The 15,594-nt window shown below is 40.9% G+C and overlaps 1 protein-coding gene across 2 annotated transcripts in view; it reads left to right on the forward strand.

The window, feature by feature from the left end:
• Positions 1-15,594, forward strand: part of CSMD3 (CUB and Sushi multiple domains 3) — a 1,215,628-nt gene that overhangs the window by 873,941 nt on the left and 326,093 nt on the right. For both annotated transcript variants that reach the window (XM_073330296.2, XM_073330291.2), the window contains 2 exons: positions 759-950; positions 15,011-15,149. In XM_073330296.2, the coding sequence (XP_073186397.1) occupies positions 759-950; positions 15,011-15,149 (331 nt within the window). The remainder of the gene's footprint in view (positions 1-758; positions 951-15,010; positions 15,150-15,594) is intronic.

Consider the following 15,594-nt stretch of genomic DNA (forward strand, 5'->3'; position numbering starts at 1 on the left):
TGTAAGTAGGCAGAATGTATTTTAGATGTAAAATTGAATATTTTGGCCATAGTATATAATATATAAAGTTTACGGGAAGATATTAAACAATCTATGTGCACATTTGCTCTAGTAGTTACTGTGATTATACGTGCAATCGGAGTAATCGTGGGTGGAAATGGTGAGTTAGACATGTTACATGAGCTCAATTCTGCTTGCTGGTACTTTGATTGCAAGTTCTATCTGAGTAAAGTGCATTCATATTTTTAATAAGCCAGTGCATCAACAGTTACAAAAGCGGGACAGAATGTGGCTAACATAATGTGTGTATTAAAAGTAACTTCAAGGTTTGTTACAAAATATTAAACAATGGATACATTTAAGAAAAACAGTATTCATAACATCTGGAGATGTAGTGGTACACAAATGAATTATGCAACTTGCTCTTCTTGAGCCAGCTTTCTCATTCTCCAAAATGTCCCTATGTTTAGCAACTCAGATTGTAAAGTCTGCTAGCAAATATGACTGCTTTGTCAGTATTGAAATGCTACATAGAAAAAATATATATAATACGTGACATTCAGTAATTAAAACAAATGGCAAATAAAATGAATAATTGTATCAAAGAAGCATTTTAACTGGCTGATTTTTGGTTAATTTCCCCAAACCACAAAGAACATGGAAGCTTGTTGGGACTGGAAGAACGACTTAACAGATATGAAAAACATACAGTATAATTAATGTGAATTAAAAGCTGACATTTCTTTTGTCCTTGTTAGGCTCTGTAGCCACTGCCTGCCGTGATCCTGGTATTCCTATGAACGGAACTCGAAATGGGGATGGAAGAGAACCTGGAGACACGGTTATTTTTCAGTGTGACCCTGGATATGAGCTGCAAGGAGATGAGAGGATAACCTGCATTCAGGTAGAAAATCGGTACTTCTGGCAGCCCAGCCCACCAGTCTGTATAGGTATGCAGAAAACAAGAGAAAATGGAAATGCTTTTCTAATTGTGAAACCAAACCGCAGTTCGTCAAACAGTACTATAACCCTGCTTTTATGTAAAGATATTTTATTGGTCTACCTTCAAAAACTTATGGAACTAGCTCTAAGGAGTACTGTGCATCTGACAAATCACTTTGTAAAAGATCTGGTGGGAAATTATCCTGTTATCAGCCTGGTGGCTCTCAAACACCCTTTTCTCATACTCTTCTTCACAGGTCATATAATCTACCATTAGATGGCCTGTGACAGAGGAAGCATGAGGGAAGATGTCAAAGACACCAATAGTTTTTTCTTGAAACAAAACTTAAAACAGTTGGGAAGTTACAGGGGACTGAGATTAAAGCTAATGTGCCAATCTTTAAAACGGGTAAATGGGATGACCTGGGTAACTATAGGCTGGTTAGCCTGATGTTGATCTGGGGCAAAATCATGGAAAGACTAACCTGGGACACACTCAGTAAAGAAGTAAAAGATGGCAGTGCAATTAAGCTGATCAGCGTGGTTTATGGAAAATATGCCAAACAAACTTGATATTGTTCCTTGATGAGAACAGAAGTTTGATTAAGGACGTGATCTGCTTATACTTCGGTAAGACATTTCACTCAACCACTGATGTCATTCTGATTTTTTTTAAGAGCACTATACAAAATCAGTGTAGCCAATATTAAATGAATTAAAAACTGATTGATATATCAGCAAAAAAGTAATTACACTAGAGCAGTGGTTCCCAAACTTGTTCCGCTGCTTGTGCAGGGAAAGCCCCTGGCAAGGCCAGGCCAGTTTGTTTACCTGCTGCGTCTGCAGGTTAGGCCAGTCGCAGCTCTCAGTGGCCACGGTTCACTGCTCCAGTCCAATGGGAGCTGCTGGAAGCAGCGCGGGCCGAGGGACATACAGGTAAACAAACTGGCCTGGCCTGCCAGGGGCTTTCCCTGCACAAGCGGCGGAACAAGTCTGGGAACTCTGCACTAGAGAATCATCATCCAACAGGGGGTTTCTAGTGGGGCCTTGCGGGGATCTGTTCTTGGCGCAATGCTATTCAATATCCGTATCAATGATCTGGAAGTAAATATAAAATTACTACTGCTAAAATTTGGAGAAGACACACAAAGTGATGGAGTAGTAAATAATGATGAGCACTAGTCAGTTACACAGATCAACCTGCATCTCTTGCTAAAATGTATTCATGTGAACAGTATGCACTTCAGTGCAGCCAAACAGAAAGTCCTACCTCTAGGAGCAAAGAATATAGATCACACTTTAATGATGGGGGATTTTATCCTGAAATGCACTGACACTGAAAAGGACTTATGGCTCATGGTAGATAACCATGAGCTCTCAGTGTGATACTGTAGCTAAAAGAGTAGAGATGTGATCCTTGGATGTATAAGCAGAGGGATGTCAAATACGGATTTGATACTATGTCTGTATATGAAATTAGTGAGACGGTTATTAGAATTTTTGTACCCAGTTCTGGTATTCACACTTCAAAAAGTTGAAAAATTGGAAGAGGTTCATAAAATTGCTACAGAATTTGTTTTGAGGTCTGGAAAACATGTCTTGTAGTGGCATAGGCAGAGTGTTTAGTGATATGATGTAGTATAATGATATTTATTGGCATTTATGTGATATTACTTGCATAATGTGTTCATAGTTTTACAAATCATGAATAATGAGCCAATTCTAAACCAGTAGTAGTAATTATAATATTATTAATAAAACCCTTTTATACTGTTACTGCTACTACACACACCATGCACACACCATGCATTCTCTTTTTCTCCCTCTCTTGGTGTAGATATAAATATATATACTCTGATTTTCTAAACTGGGTAAGTGCAATCGCTTGCCTAATATCTGTGTGCAGTTTCCACACGTGTGTGCACAAACACCTAATTTGGACACACAATAACAGTAACCATTTATGCATATTAGGATGAAATGAGGCTTTAAATATTTTAATGTTGACTATGCATTATTATGAGCATTTATTACTGAAAGACTGAGGAGTGGTATCCAGATCTTATCTTGGTGTCCATAAGAGTTTCTATGTTTCAGAGTAGCAGCCGTGTTAGTCTGTATTCGCAAAAAGAAAAGTAGTTCTTGTGGCTCCTTAGAGACTAACAAATTTGTTACTCTCTAAGGTGTCACAAGTACTCCTTTACTTTTTATAAGAGTTTCTAGTGTTCCTTTTTTAGTCAAAAGCACTAGAAATCACTTTGAACTGCATTATAACTTTCCTTGTAGTTCTTTCTAGATAGGAATGATACTATTTAGGCTACATCATGCCCATCCTCAGACATTACTGCTTAGGCAGTAATATTTTCCAGGCTTAACTTCATCATAATTTATTGTTTAGTGAGGGCTGACAGTTTGCCATACGTATGACCACTTTGATCGGGAAATGAGAGGCAGGGCTAACTCTTGATTTGCATGCCCCAGCTTTTTTTTTTTTTTTTGGGGGGGGGTGTAAATTATTTCTTATGCCCCAAAAGTTCTCCCGTTTCTCCTCCTAATATTAATGCGGAAAACTCCTACAGTATGTTGCTATTATTGAGACTGTTTAATGACACTACCTTTGGCGACAATCCTCTTGTTCTACTCTGTGGCAGAATAGTAAGAAAGACCTGCATATCAACAGCACCAGAAAATTACCTCGAGCTAAGTTTTGACACACTCATTTGGAATCATTAAATATCTGAAAATTAGAAATTCTGCTGTTTTGAGGGCCCCTGTAATTCCAACATGTCTTGAGCATGTAATTACTGAAGTTAGTGTAAAATAAGCATTGGCAAAAATAAGCATTGCATTATGCTGTTTCCTTTTCCTTCCCTTGTCTTGCTTCTCCCCCAAACAAAAACAATAATAACTACAGAGTGTATATTTGGCAACTGCTTTTCCATGATGATTTAAGTTCCCTAATTAATGGGAGCTTTAATACACGAACATTGAAGTACATGGATAGATAATCATAAGTTAACACTACCTTCCAGATATGCTCTACCTGTGGCTTTGTGCTATTCTTGGATAAATTGGACTGAAATAGCATGGGAGATTTCCTGGATTTTCATAGACTCATCGACTTTAAGGTCAGAAGAGACCATTATGATCATCTAGTCTGACCTCCTGCACAACACAGGCCACAGAATCTCACCCACCCACTCCTATAATAATCCCTTGACCTATGTCTGAGCTATTGAACTCGTGATTTAAAGACTTCAGGGTGCAGAGAATCCTCCAGCAAGTGACCCATGCTGCAGAGGAAGGCGAAAAACCCCCAGGGCCTCTGCCAATCTGCCCTGGAGGAAAATTCCGTCCCGACCCCAAATATAGCGATCAGGTAAACTTCACTCCTCTGATGGTTAGAAACCTTCGTCTAATTTCAAGTTTAAACTTCCTGATGGCCAGTTTATATCCATTTCTTCTTGTGTCCACATTGGTACTGAGCTTAAATAATTCCTCTCCCTCCCTGGTATTTGCTCTCTAAATATATCAGAGGGATAATCATATCTCCCCTCAGCCTTCTTTTGGTTAGGCTAAACAAGCCAAGCTCCTTGAGTCTCCTTTCATTGTGGCAGTATGATGTGACAAACTAGAAATACTGTGACTTTTAAAAAAATAGTATTTTTATTAAATATGAAATAGAAAAACACAATCAGTACAATAGGTCTTGTACTTCAGTGTGACAGACTTTTGTATTAATAGCGGATGACAACATTAGACAAGGATAGGTAGGGTTTTTTGGGGTGGTTTGGGGAGTGCAGTAAGTTTGTGATTATGAAATAAATACATTTAATAGTATAGTAGAAAGAGCCTGAGACAAGACCTTGTAGCAGAAGCCTGGTGTGAGGCCTAAGGCCTGAACTAAAGTAGTGGTCAAGCTTTGCTGATAGAAAGCAAAGAAGCAAAGTTAGCAGAAGTCAGGCTCTGCCTGCTTGCAAGCTCACAGAACCTGGCAAGAACAGGGCCAATATTGCAAAAACCTACACATTCCTAAGAAAGGTTAGGCACAGGACACTTATGCAAACACATTCCAGAAGGATGGTACCAGAACACCCTGATACCAAGTATGGTAAAAACACCGCCCTCACAAAATATAACAGGAACACGCTGACCTCTCTTAAAGATAAGGTCAGAATGACAGTATAATGGATAGAGATGTTTTGATCAAACCAACGTGTAAAAGGTAATGGGGCGGTAACAACCCATGTCAGGGGGAAATAACTATGTCAGAGCAGCAAAACATAACTTGTTTGTATTGGTGTATACAAAAGTATTAGAGGGAGTGTCTTTGGCCAGCTTAGGGGAGGTGGAAAGTCCCGCCATTCACTGAGCTGCATCCATTGTCATGGGCATACATGTGCTAGTGTAACTGTAGACATCGATCCGGGGAGCTAGGCCTGTGCTTTGTCAACAATAAACCTGGCCGGGTGCCTTCCTAGCTTACCTAATCTTGTGGTTCACGCAAGGTCTGCTGTGCCAGCTACCTCCTCAAAGCTGGGAAAGCATACAGAGGGAACACAAGCAGCCAAACATCTGACAACAAAGAGATTTGCTGTTTCTGGAGCTATCAAATATCTTTTAATGCTGACAAGTAAAATGTCACCTTTAGGTTTCAGACTTCACAACTTATTCAAATGAATGAGGCATAGATCATCTCTCAAATATTTCAGGCCTTCTGCAGATTCAAAAAGGCAGCACTGCATAATTTTACATGTAGTTCAGATTTTCAAGGCTTTATTTTCAAAAAATAAAGCTAGAATTATTTTTTTAAGTGGAAGGTTTGATTAGGAAGCACAGTTCTCCAGGATGGGCTGTGCAAAGGGTGGATTTCATTGCAAACTCTCACAGAATTGTGCAATAGCTGAAACCCTGCCTATATCATAATAACATCATGAATACAATATAAAAAAAAAACAAACCCAAAAAACACCAAATGAAAATACCCTGTAACAGATCCTTTACAACTTTTATTTTTATTCATGTTAGTGATCTGTGGCCTAGAGAACAATTTACAGGGAGGATTAACTAGTTTTATTTAAATGTATTTAAAAGCAAGTGACATCTTCAGTCTTTTTAGAGTTGTAATTATATAATGGTTCATGCTGTTGGAATTGTACAGTCCATTTTTAAAACAAAGAAAATTAACCAAGGGAAAACCAAACTGATCTTAAAAATCAGATCTTCATGAAACTAGATAGTTTTGCTCTTTATAGCAGAATTGGCATTAATAAGAAAAGAAAATGTTGCAATGTTCTTATCAATATTTGATTAATTTGTTCAAATTATTCTAGGATGGCCAAACTTCAAACAGCTCTGTTCTTTGTGAAGATCTCTCAGTAATGATTATCCCAGATTAAAAACAAAAATACCCCTATTGAAACTGCATTTGATTGTTCTTGTCAGCATGTAATACATTTAAAAAAAAAATCAAATAAAAGGAAAGCCTGAAGGCACTGAGATAGCACATCTGGTACTACCACACAGATTTAATGGGTTCTAGGCTGACCTTTTGGAGATGGTGGACATTAAAAACATCTTAGACAGAGCTATGAATTACTTGGTAGGGTATTAGTTGCACTGTTCACGTCTTTCCTCCACCACCAGATCTATATAGTGGTATTAACAATGGCTATTGAGGCTTTACTGGCATAGCCTACTAGTAGTTCCCATTAAGGCATTGTAGAAAAGTGAATGAATGTAAATATCATTAATCCTAGATTATTCAGCACTAGATTGTACCAGTGTGGAGGTGGTATGTGTTGGGGGGCTTATTCCTTCACCCACTTACTTCCCTGGTCCTTCTCGCATGAACAGAGAGCAACAATACCCGAAGTCCAAAGGTGCAAACAATTGGATGTTTATTGGGGTGAACTTCCAGCAAGCATGATTCCAGTTTCCTTCCTTAGTGTCCCCCTTCCCAGCTCTGACACCACAGAGCCTTACACCTGTGTCCCTGTTCCCATTTCCCCTTTTAGCAAAACATGATTCCAATTTCCCCACCCCCATTCCCTGTTCCCATCTCCCCCACCCACACACCCACCCCTTAAGGTTATCCTGTCCCCCTTATTTTCAGGCTTGACTTGGTTTTTTTCACCTCCCTTTCCTGGAGGGCCATAATCTGAGTCTTCTAGTAGCTTGTTTGCTGACCAGATGTATTCATTATTTGCAGCTCCTTTGTGCCCATCAGCTAGGTAATTTGAATTTACACAGAGGCTTATTAGCTTGCTTTTGGATCCAAAGCTGTTAGCAGCTCAGACACTGTCTTAAAAGGGAAACATTTTACTTCCACTAGAGTTCTCATTACTTTCCACTTTCATCTCCTGCTCCAAAACACACAGAGATCTGAAAAAGAAAGCACAACCTATTGTGGCCCCTTTTGGAGCCCTAAGAGGATTTTAATTAAGTACCATGTTTTATTTGCATTTCTTTTACCCCTTCTCCAATATACATTGCACACGTCCTGGGAAAATGCACATTCCTTCCATACAGATTAACCTCCATAACATTATATTAGCCATATTAATTTTACACAAGGTGTAACTGCCTCCTCCATGCCCATAGACTTTTCATGCACACCCACCAAAACAACAATCTGATCCCCCAGAGCCACCCCAAAGCTCAGTGTTTCCATCAGTGTGCTTGAGTGATATTATACTGAATTTTGAGATGTGGCTTCAAATGGTAGATATGGCTTAGTTCTGGGTGCAGGGTGTGTCTTTTCAAGTCAATTATGGGATAAAGATGGTTCTAAACAGAAAGGTCACATAATTCTGAGCAGCATTTTCCACATGTCAGGTGGATGCTTGATTCTGAAATACCTGAGATTTAACTTCCTGCATGAATAAGGAGGGGAACAAAGAGAGAAAATCTTCAAATGATTTTAGAGCCTATTGCAAGGTGAGGAAATTACTGCTCCTGCAGTGTATTTTACCTAGAAGATGATTTATAAAGCTGAAGATTAAAGATGATTATTACACCAAGTATATATGTCTTTATCTTGGGCTCTGGAGAGCCTGCCACACTGAGAAATAGCTAGTCCTCTTGGCAAGAGGTAGACGAAAAGGATTGTCTCTATGGAGTGCCTACCCACGAAAACAGATACAGTCGTTGCTAAAGAATATAAATGAAACAGATATGAATGTTGACTGAGAAAGAGACTACAAACAGGAAATTAATAAACCAAGGGACCAGCTAAATAAAAATAATACAATAGTGTATATGGCTATCAGAGAGTCACTTATGTCAGTTTGAAACCCTAGATTTAAAATATATACCAGCAATGGCGGCTGCTTCTTCAACGCTTAGCCACAAGAGTCCAACATCTAAACAGACTTGATAAACCCATGTAATGGGGGGGGGTCTGCCTCTGGGCCGTCTCCACCCTTCGGTTAGTGGAATTTTATCCTAGATGTTACAAGCCACCCGGAGAATGGAGTTCACTGGAACGTCTTGTGGCATTCTCACGATATGTCCAAAAAGCGTAAGGCACCATCTGTGGACAATGGGCCCAGTAGCCTGTAGACCAGAGTGACCATAAGATGAAGTCATTCCACTTTATGCCCAATTGAATACGTTGGCATTTTGTGTGGAAAGCCTACAGCTTTGCCCAGTCTGAGTGGTGTAGTGTCCAAGTTTCACAGCATTACAACAGTACTGGGAGGATACAGCTCAAATAGATCCTGAACTTGGTTGTCATTCTGAGATGATGCTGGTTCCATATTCATTTTAAATTACCCATGGCAGATGCTGTGATGCCAATCTGATGGAGAACCTCTGTGTGAGAGTTGGAGGAACTGATGAGTATAGAACCCAAATAGCAAACATGGAGACCACTTTGACAGTTTCATTACTCAAAGAGATTGGAGTAGCAGGTGGACTTGGTCCTAGGTTTTGCAGCTTTGTCTTTGACCACAAAACATGAAGGTCAATCTTAGCCGACTCCTCCTCCATTTGCAGGAGTGCCTCGCAAAACCTGTTGGGGGTGTGTACTAGAAGAACAATGTCATCAGCGTAGTCAAAGTCTGAGAGCAAGATATCACCAAACTTAATGCCTATGGACCTGACGGAATGCTACATTGCACAACAAAAGAGTGCAGGGGCCAAGACACAGCCTGCCTGACACCAATGGTTCCATTATGCAGCTCTCTAATCAATTCCAGCTTAGTGGTAGGACACCTATGCCATTTAAGGCCTTCCATAGAGTGACATGGTCAACTGAACCAAATGCAGACTTAAGATGGATGAAAGTGATGTGCAGGGGCTTCCTGAACTAATGGTGTATCTCCAACAACAAGCGGAGGGCCAAAATGGCATCTAATGTGGACCTGCTCCTCAGAAAGCCTGGCTGTTGGGAGAGACACTTCCAATGTAGCAGGGGCTCCAAGCATGCCAGCTCCAATCATGCTAGCAGAACATGCGTAAACACCTTCCCTGGAACAGACAGCAAGGTGATCGGCCTGTAGCTCTTATATTCACTATGCGGTGCCTTGCCCTTATAAAGTAAGATCACAATACCATCCTTCCAGGCGGTTGGCAAGGTTCCAGTTCTTCACACCAGATGAAAGATGGACAGAAGTGATTCTGCTATCGGGTCAATAGCACATTTTAGCAGATCTGGGGGGATTCCATCAGTGCTGGTTGCACATCCGTTTTTCAGTTTAGAGATGGCATGCTTCACTTCATCCAATTTTGATGCTTTAGTATAAGTGTCTGGGTCTTGAACCACAGTGGCTGCCAGATCATCCAGCTCTGAGCAAGCCACAGCTGAAGGGTGGTTCAGGGCACTGTGATAATGTTCCACTCAGAGTGAGAGGATGTCATCATCAAATTTACATGGTTCGCCTTGGCTTTCATTCAGGATGCTGTTCATAGCGACTACCTCTTCACTGCCGGGGTTGCGGATCATGCAGAATGCTGGCTTTAAGTTGCCCCTGGCTAAGCCAAATTCAACATCATCCGCCCCTTGGTTATAATATTCCTCATGATCGCAGAGTGCCAGGGTTTTTAAATTTTCGCTTCAGCTGATTACGAATGTGCTTATTGCCATGCTGGTGGGCTGTGACCTTCAATTTAATTATCTGGAAGGCCACTTCCAATAACCATGGTTAGCATGCTGGGCACCTAAAACCAATCGTATGCTCAGCAGATTGGTGAAGGATAGAAGTGAACAGAGACCAGGCAACCTCCATGTCTTCCGGCAGGTTGGCTAGAGCTGAGAATCTATTGCTGACATTGATACAAATCCTGTTGGCTAAACCTGGCATGTGAAGTGTGTGAACTTCTTTATCATTTCAGAGGGCTTACCTGCTCTTTGGCACTTCAACACAATATGGGCAACCACTAGGTGGTGGTCTGTGTTCGCTGCACATTCAGCACCATGATATTCTCTGTCATGTGTGATGATGTGGTGCAACTCCTTGAGTGACACCATCGTGCGAGATCCATGACATCTGGTGTATGCATCACTGCTTTAACCATGATCCAAGAATGGAAAGATTCTGGGAGGCACAGAATGTGAGCAAGTGGCAAGAGTTATCACTGGGTGTACCTGAACCATAATGACCAATGACCTGTTCAGACTTAGTTTGTAAAGAGCCAGTAACTGCATTTAGGTTACCCAGGATCAGAAGATTATCATGTGGAGGGACTGTGGGTACTGGAGATTCCAATTGATCGTAGAAATGATCTTTTACTGAATCAACAGATTCTTCTGTCAGAGCATAGACTACTATGATAGCAAGATAACCATGCCGGAGTTTAAGACATGTCATAAGTAACCGAGAAGACATGGGTGTCCAGGTTATCAAGGAGGATTTAGCCTCACCTTCAGTATTAGTGCTACCCCCTGGGGCCACCAGAACACAGAAGTAAAGAATCTTCCACCTTGTGACATCTGTCACCAATCAGCCTTGCTTCAGTTAGGCCTGCAATTGATATGCCAAGATGGTCCATTTTACATGAGACAGTGACCTGATGACCATGCCTGTGAAGAGTTGCAACATTCCAGGTTGCAATTTTGATGGACTGGTGGAGATCTCAGTTACAATTGGATACATTGCCACAGTATACTGCAGTCGTGCCTTCCGACATCAGAGGGCATGCATCCCCAGGAGGGCTTCGGCACAAGCCCATCATATTTACACCAAGGGAAGACGGCAACAGCAAGGCATCTACTGCTGAGAGTAAGGCAGGGGTTTAACTGGATGCTAAGTTATTCATGGTCAAAAGCAGGGGTCAGCAACCTTTGTCATACGGCCCATCAGGGTAATCCACTGGCAGGCCACGAGATGTTTTGTTTACGTTTGATCATCTGCAGGCATGCCCCCCCCCTCCCCCCGCAGCTCCTAGTGGCCACAGTTCACTGTTGCCATCCAATGGGAGCTGTGGGAAGTGACACAGGCCGCAGGGACATGCTCCCACCGCTTCCCGCAGCTCCCATTGGATGGGAATGGTGAACTGCAGCCACTTGGAGCTGCGGGGGGCTGTGCCTGCAGACGGTCAATGTAAACAATGTCTCACAGCCGCCAGCAGATTACTCTGATGGGCCGCATGCTGAAGGTTGCCGACCCCTGGTCAAAAGCAAGAGCGAATGATTGTCCCAAAAAATACCTGGTCCCACTGAAATGAGACAGAGGCACAGTAATGCAACCCTTTTCCTCATCTACTGGTACTGGCTTCACACTAAGTGACCCGAGCCATTGAGTCTTTCTCAGAGACTTCCTTCACCTTGAATAGGTAGATGCAGCTGCTGCCCTACATCTTTGCTGCCTGTGTTAGCCATCATTTTCAGGGTTCTTTTTGGACCTGTCCACCTCACATGATGCCCAAGGTGATATTTTGAACAAGCTTTCATAGCTGATGGTATAGCTCCAATGAGTGATCCCCTACTTCAGATGTTACACCCCTCCACCACGATGAAGTACAGGTCAGACTCGGGGGCAATGGCTAAATTCTGGGAATTCCACCTGACACCGTTTCCAGAGGCGGATGTATTTATGCAGAATCTAATTACAGACACCTTAGGTTTAGCCATTAAAGCAGAATTTCCACAAGTAGAACCTAACAGATAAGCTACAGTAAATTGAGACGACAAACCAGGCAACCAGGGGACTGCCACCAGTGAAAGAATAGAGCTTAGAACACACACTGATTCAGAGCTGATGGTTTGTCTTAACTTACAATGGAGAGAAACAAGACTTCTTCTTTTACTGGCCTCTTTGCATTCCCACTCTTGGGGTGTGCTGATGGTTCAGGTTTCCCCATCAGAGAATTTCAAGAATGTTAATGTGTAGAGGTCATCTCAAAGAAGTCTGGTTATAGGTGAGTAAACTTCATTTCTTCTTCGGTTCACTTCTTCACATTCCCGCTCTTGGATGTGTGAATGGTGCAATTTGGACCATTAGTATATCACAAGAGTATGAATGTAGACGTCATCTTGAACTCCAGCTACAGTGAACAACTTTCATATTGCATGTATCCATATAATTTTAGAATGTTTGCATAAATTCTTATTGGCTTAGTATGATGGAGCTTTATGGTGAATTCTGTTAAAGGCAATCTTAAGAAATCATGTGGGTTTTGTTTGTTTTTCATTCTTACTTCTGAATTATCACTGCATGCAAATCAATGAAATCAAACTTCTGACTTACAGCAATGTAAACCTCCATTTTGAAAAGACAGAACAGTATCTATTAAGCACATTATTGCAAAGGCAAGTCAATTAAATTATTATCGGCACTAATTCATACTTCCACAAGCTGTTAAATTCTTTACCTACAACCCAGTGGCATTCAAGTATGTGCATAATACTATCCTGCCTTTGGAAACCTCAGAGAAACTATTTCCAGTGTAATCCCAATAACTGAAGAATCACCGGCAAGGAAAGCAAACACATCTGTGCTAATGACTTTGAAATATATTTGGTCCATATGGCTAAATGATTGTTACATGCAGTTACTATTACCACTGAATTCCAATAATTATATGGTTTGGACACCCTGAAAATTCTTGTTTGCCTCTCATTGATTTAAGACAAAATAGTGATTTAAAAATCCATTACCACCTACTGTACCAATATGATTAAAAAAAAAATCCAAGTATTGTTCCTCTGATAATGGATTCTTAGATTTCTCTATTTCTTGTCCTTTTTTTTCTAAACAAAATATATATAAATGAATAATATTTTGATTCCAGTATAAAATGTCAGCCCCTTATAAGATTGCACTTGTCCAGTATACAATTACAGTTATATTACTTGAATTCATGATTGGCTTGTGGTTCAATTTCTCATGTAAGTGACTTTCATTCTATGAATTAGTTTGTGTTTGCTATCCTGGTGCAATCCGACACAATCTGTTTTATATCTGCCATTTGCCAGTCAGCTGATACACTGGATAACAGAGGCTTTGTAGAAAATGTAAAGTGAATGATTATCTGCACTGAAATTCAAACACAATTTGTGAAGCCTAATCTAAACACCCAAGGATGAGTTTACTGCTTACTTTGCTTTTTAAGGTCTGTGATGATGATGATGATGATGATAATAAATAATAACAAATAAAGGCAGCAGCAGTGATGAAGATAAAGTAATCACCTTGAGAAATGAGAACTTTCTAGTTAACTGCATGACCATATACAATAGTCAATTCCTTAATGAATGGAATAGGTGTGACCACAATATAGTTGCTGTGCACTAGGGCCCCAATCCTGCACCATGCTCTTAGGGAATGTGAGTAGAGGCCCCTTCACCAGGGTCCCTCCTTCTTTTCTTCCTTCTCACACAGAATGCACATGGACATTGTGAATGGGTGGGAACTAGGGCTGGGGCTTCCAATGAACTCCCCATCCTCTCTGCATTTAAGCAGTCCTGGATATACAGAAACAATTCTTGCTGCTGAGAGATGCTCCCTCCCCCCTCCCCACATATTGCCCTGTAAGTGGGGTGGCTGTCAGAGCTGTGTTTCCAGCTTGGTGTTACCTGTTGGGGTCAGGAAGGATTTTTTTCTCTAAGGAATATAAGCAAGCTGTCCAGTGAGTTTTTCACCTTCCTCACAGCATCTTGTGGTCCTGGTAGATTGGGGTCCTAAGAATAAGGATAGTACTGCCTCCCATCTGCACAATAATAACAGGGGAAGTAAAAATATAAATAATTATTTTCATAACTTGTGGCCAATGTGCAGTCACAGTCTACAAGGTCACAGCTCCAAGGGTAGACCAGAGTATGTGATCCAGAAGGGACTGGTGGATGCAGTTAGCCTGAGGGTCAAGGGAAAGTCTTAAGTGTTCTGAGAATTAGCTTCCTCTTGTCCATACCTTCCTCATTATTGTAACTGTCAGTAATGCTACCTTAATGGTTACAGCACTTACATAATTGTCCTTTAAAAATAAAACCCAAACTTCCCTGCATGCTGTTGGGCGCACATAGAACTTTCTTTGTTCTACTTTGAGTGTGCTTGTAGGATGTACTAATATTTTCTTTGTATGCCTGTAAGCCACACTTAGTAGCATAACTGTATGATATGTAGTTTGTAAAGCCCACAGTCCCATCAAACTGGACTGCTGATAAACCCTACCAGATTGAAACTCACATACATGTGGTTGCATTTGTAACCTCGGTAAACCCTATTTCAGCGCTTAAAAAAAAAAACCCAAAAAACAAAAACAAAAACCCCCTGCCTTTGATGGTACTTGGTAATAGAAATCCTGAAGTGGCATGCTTATTGTGCTTGTTTGCAAATCATTATCCAGAATACTCTTCAAATTTAGAGCAGGTTCAGAAAAGCTCTGATGTTTATGCCATGGTAACAAACTTAAAGGATGTAAAGTTCAGTGACAAATTTGACTTTGTGGTAATTAGAAGATTGACTTATCAGAAATGTGACTTTAATTTTTGCTCCTATTAAAGTTTCCTTTGTGAACTCTTGCATTAAATACACAGTGTTTCTCATTTAACTCTTTGAAGACTCTCTACTTTCAAATGTTAGTAAACAGATTGCTGGTACTTACCTCTTTCCCTCCCCATTTACAGCACCCTGTGGAGGAAACTTGACAGGCTCATCAGGTTTTATTCTTTCACCAAACTTTCCTCATCCCTATCCGCATAGTCGAGACTGTGACTGGAGTATCACTGTTAATAACGACTATGTTATATCACTAGCATTTATCAGGTAAGCTGTTATTTGGCCATATTTTTTTTTTAATCATGTTTACATCATTACCATTGGTGGCTGCTCAGATCTTGATAGGGTAAGAGCTGATAATACCTAGAGCACATTAAGTAACCATCAAAACTCTCAGTAATTGTTACCTTTGTCAGCAGTCTCCGCAGAGACACCAAGGGCCGAATAAACAGAGACTTGAACACACACAGGGCTCAATCCTGCAAGGTGCTGAATATGCCCGTGAGATGCAGAAGGTCCTTAACTGACACTAACCAAACTGGAAGTGGAGGATGCTCAGCATCTTACAGGATCAAGCCTACAGAGAGATTCTCTCCATGACAAGGTCGGGAAGACAGAGTAAGCTAATTTGTGGGGTTCTCCCCTATCTGAAAGGAAGGACTTTTTTTTTTTGACCAGAGGGCTGTCAGTTCAGCACCTTTCATAGGAAATG

Source organism: Lepidochelys kempii, chromosome 2 (genome assembly GCF_965140285.1).
Source record: "Lepidochelys kempii isolate rLepKem1 chromosome 2, rLepKem1.hap1, whole genome shotgun sequence".
NCBI lineage: Eukaryota > Metazoa > Chordata > Testudines > Cheloniidae > Lepidochelys > Lepidochelys kempii.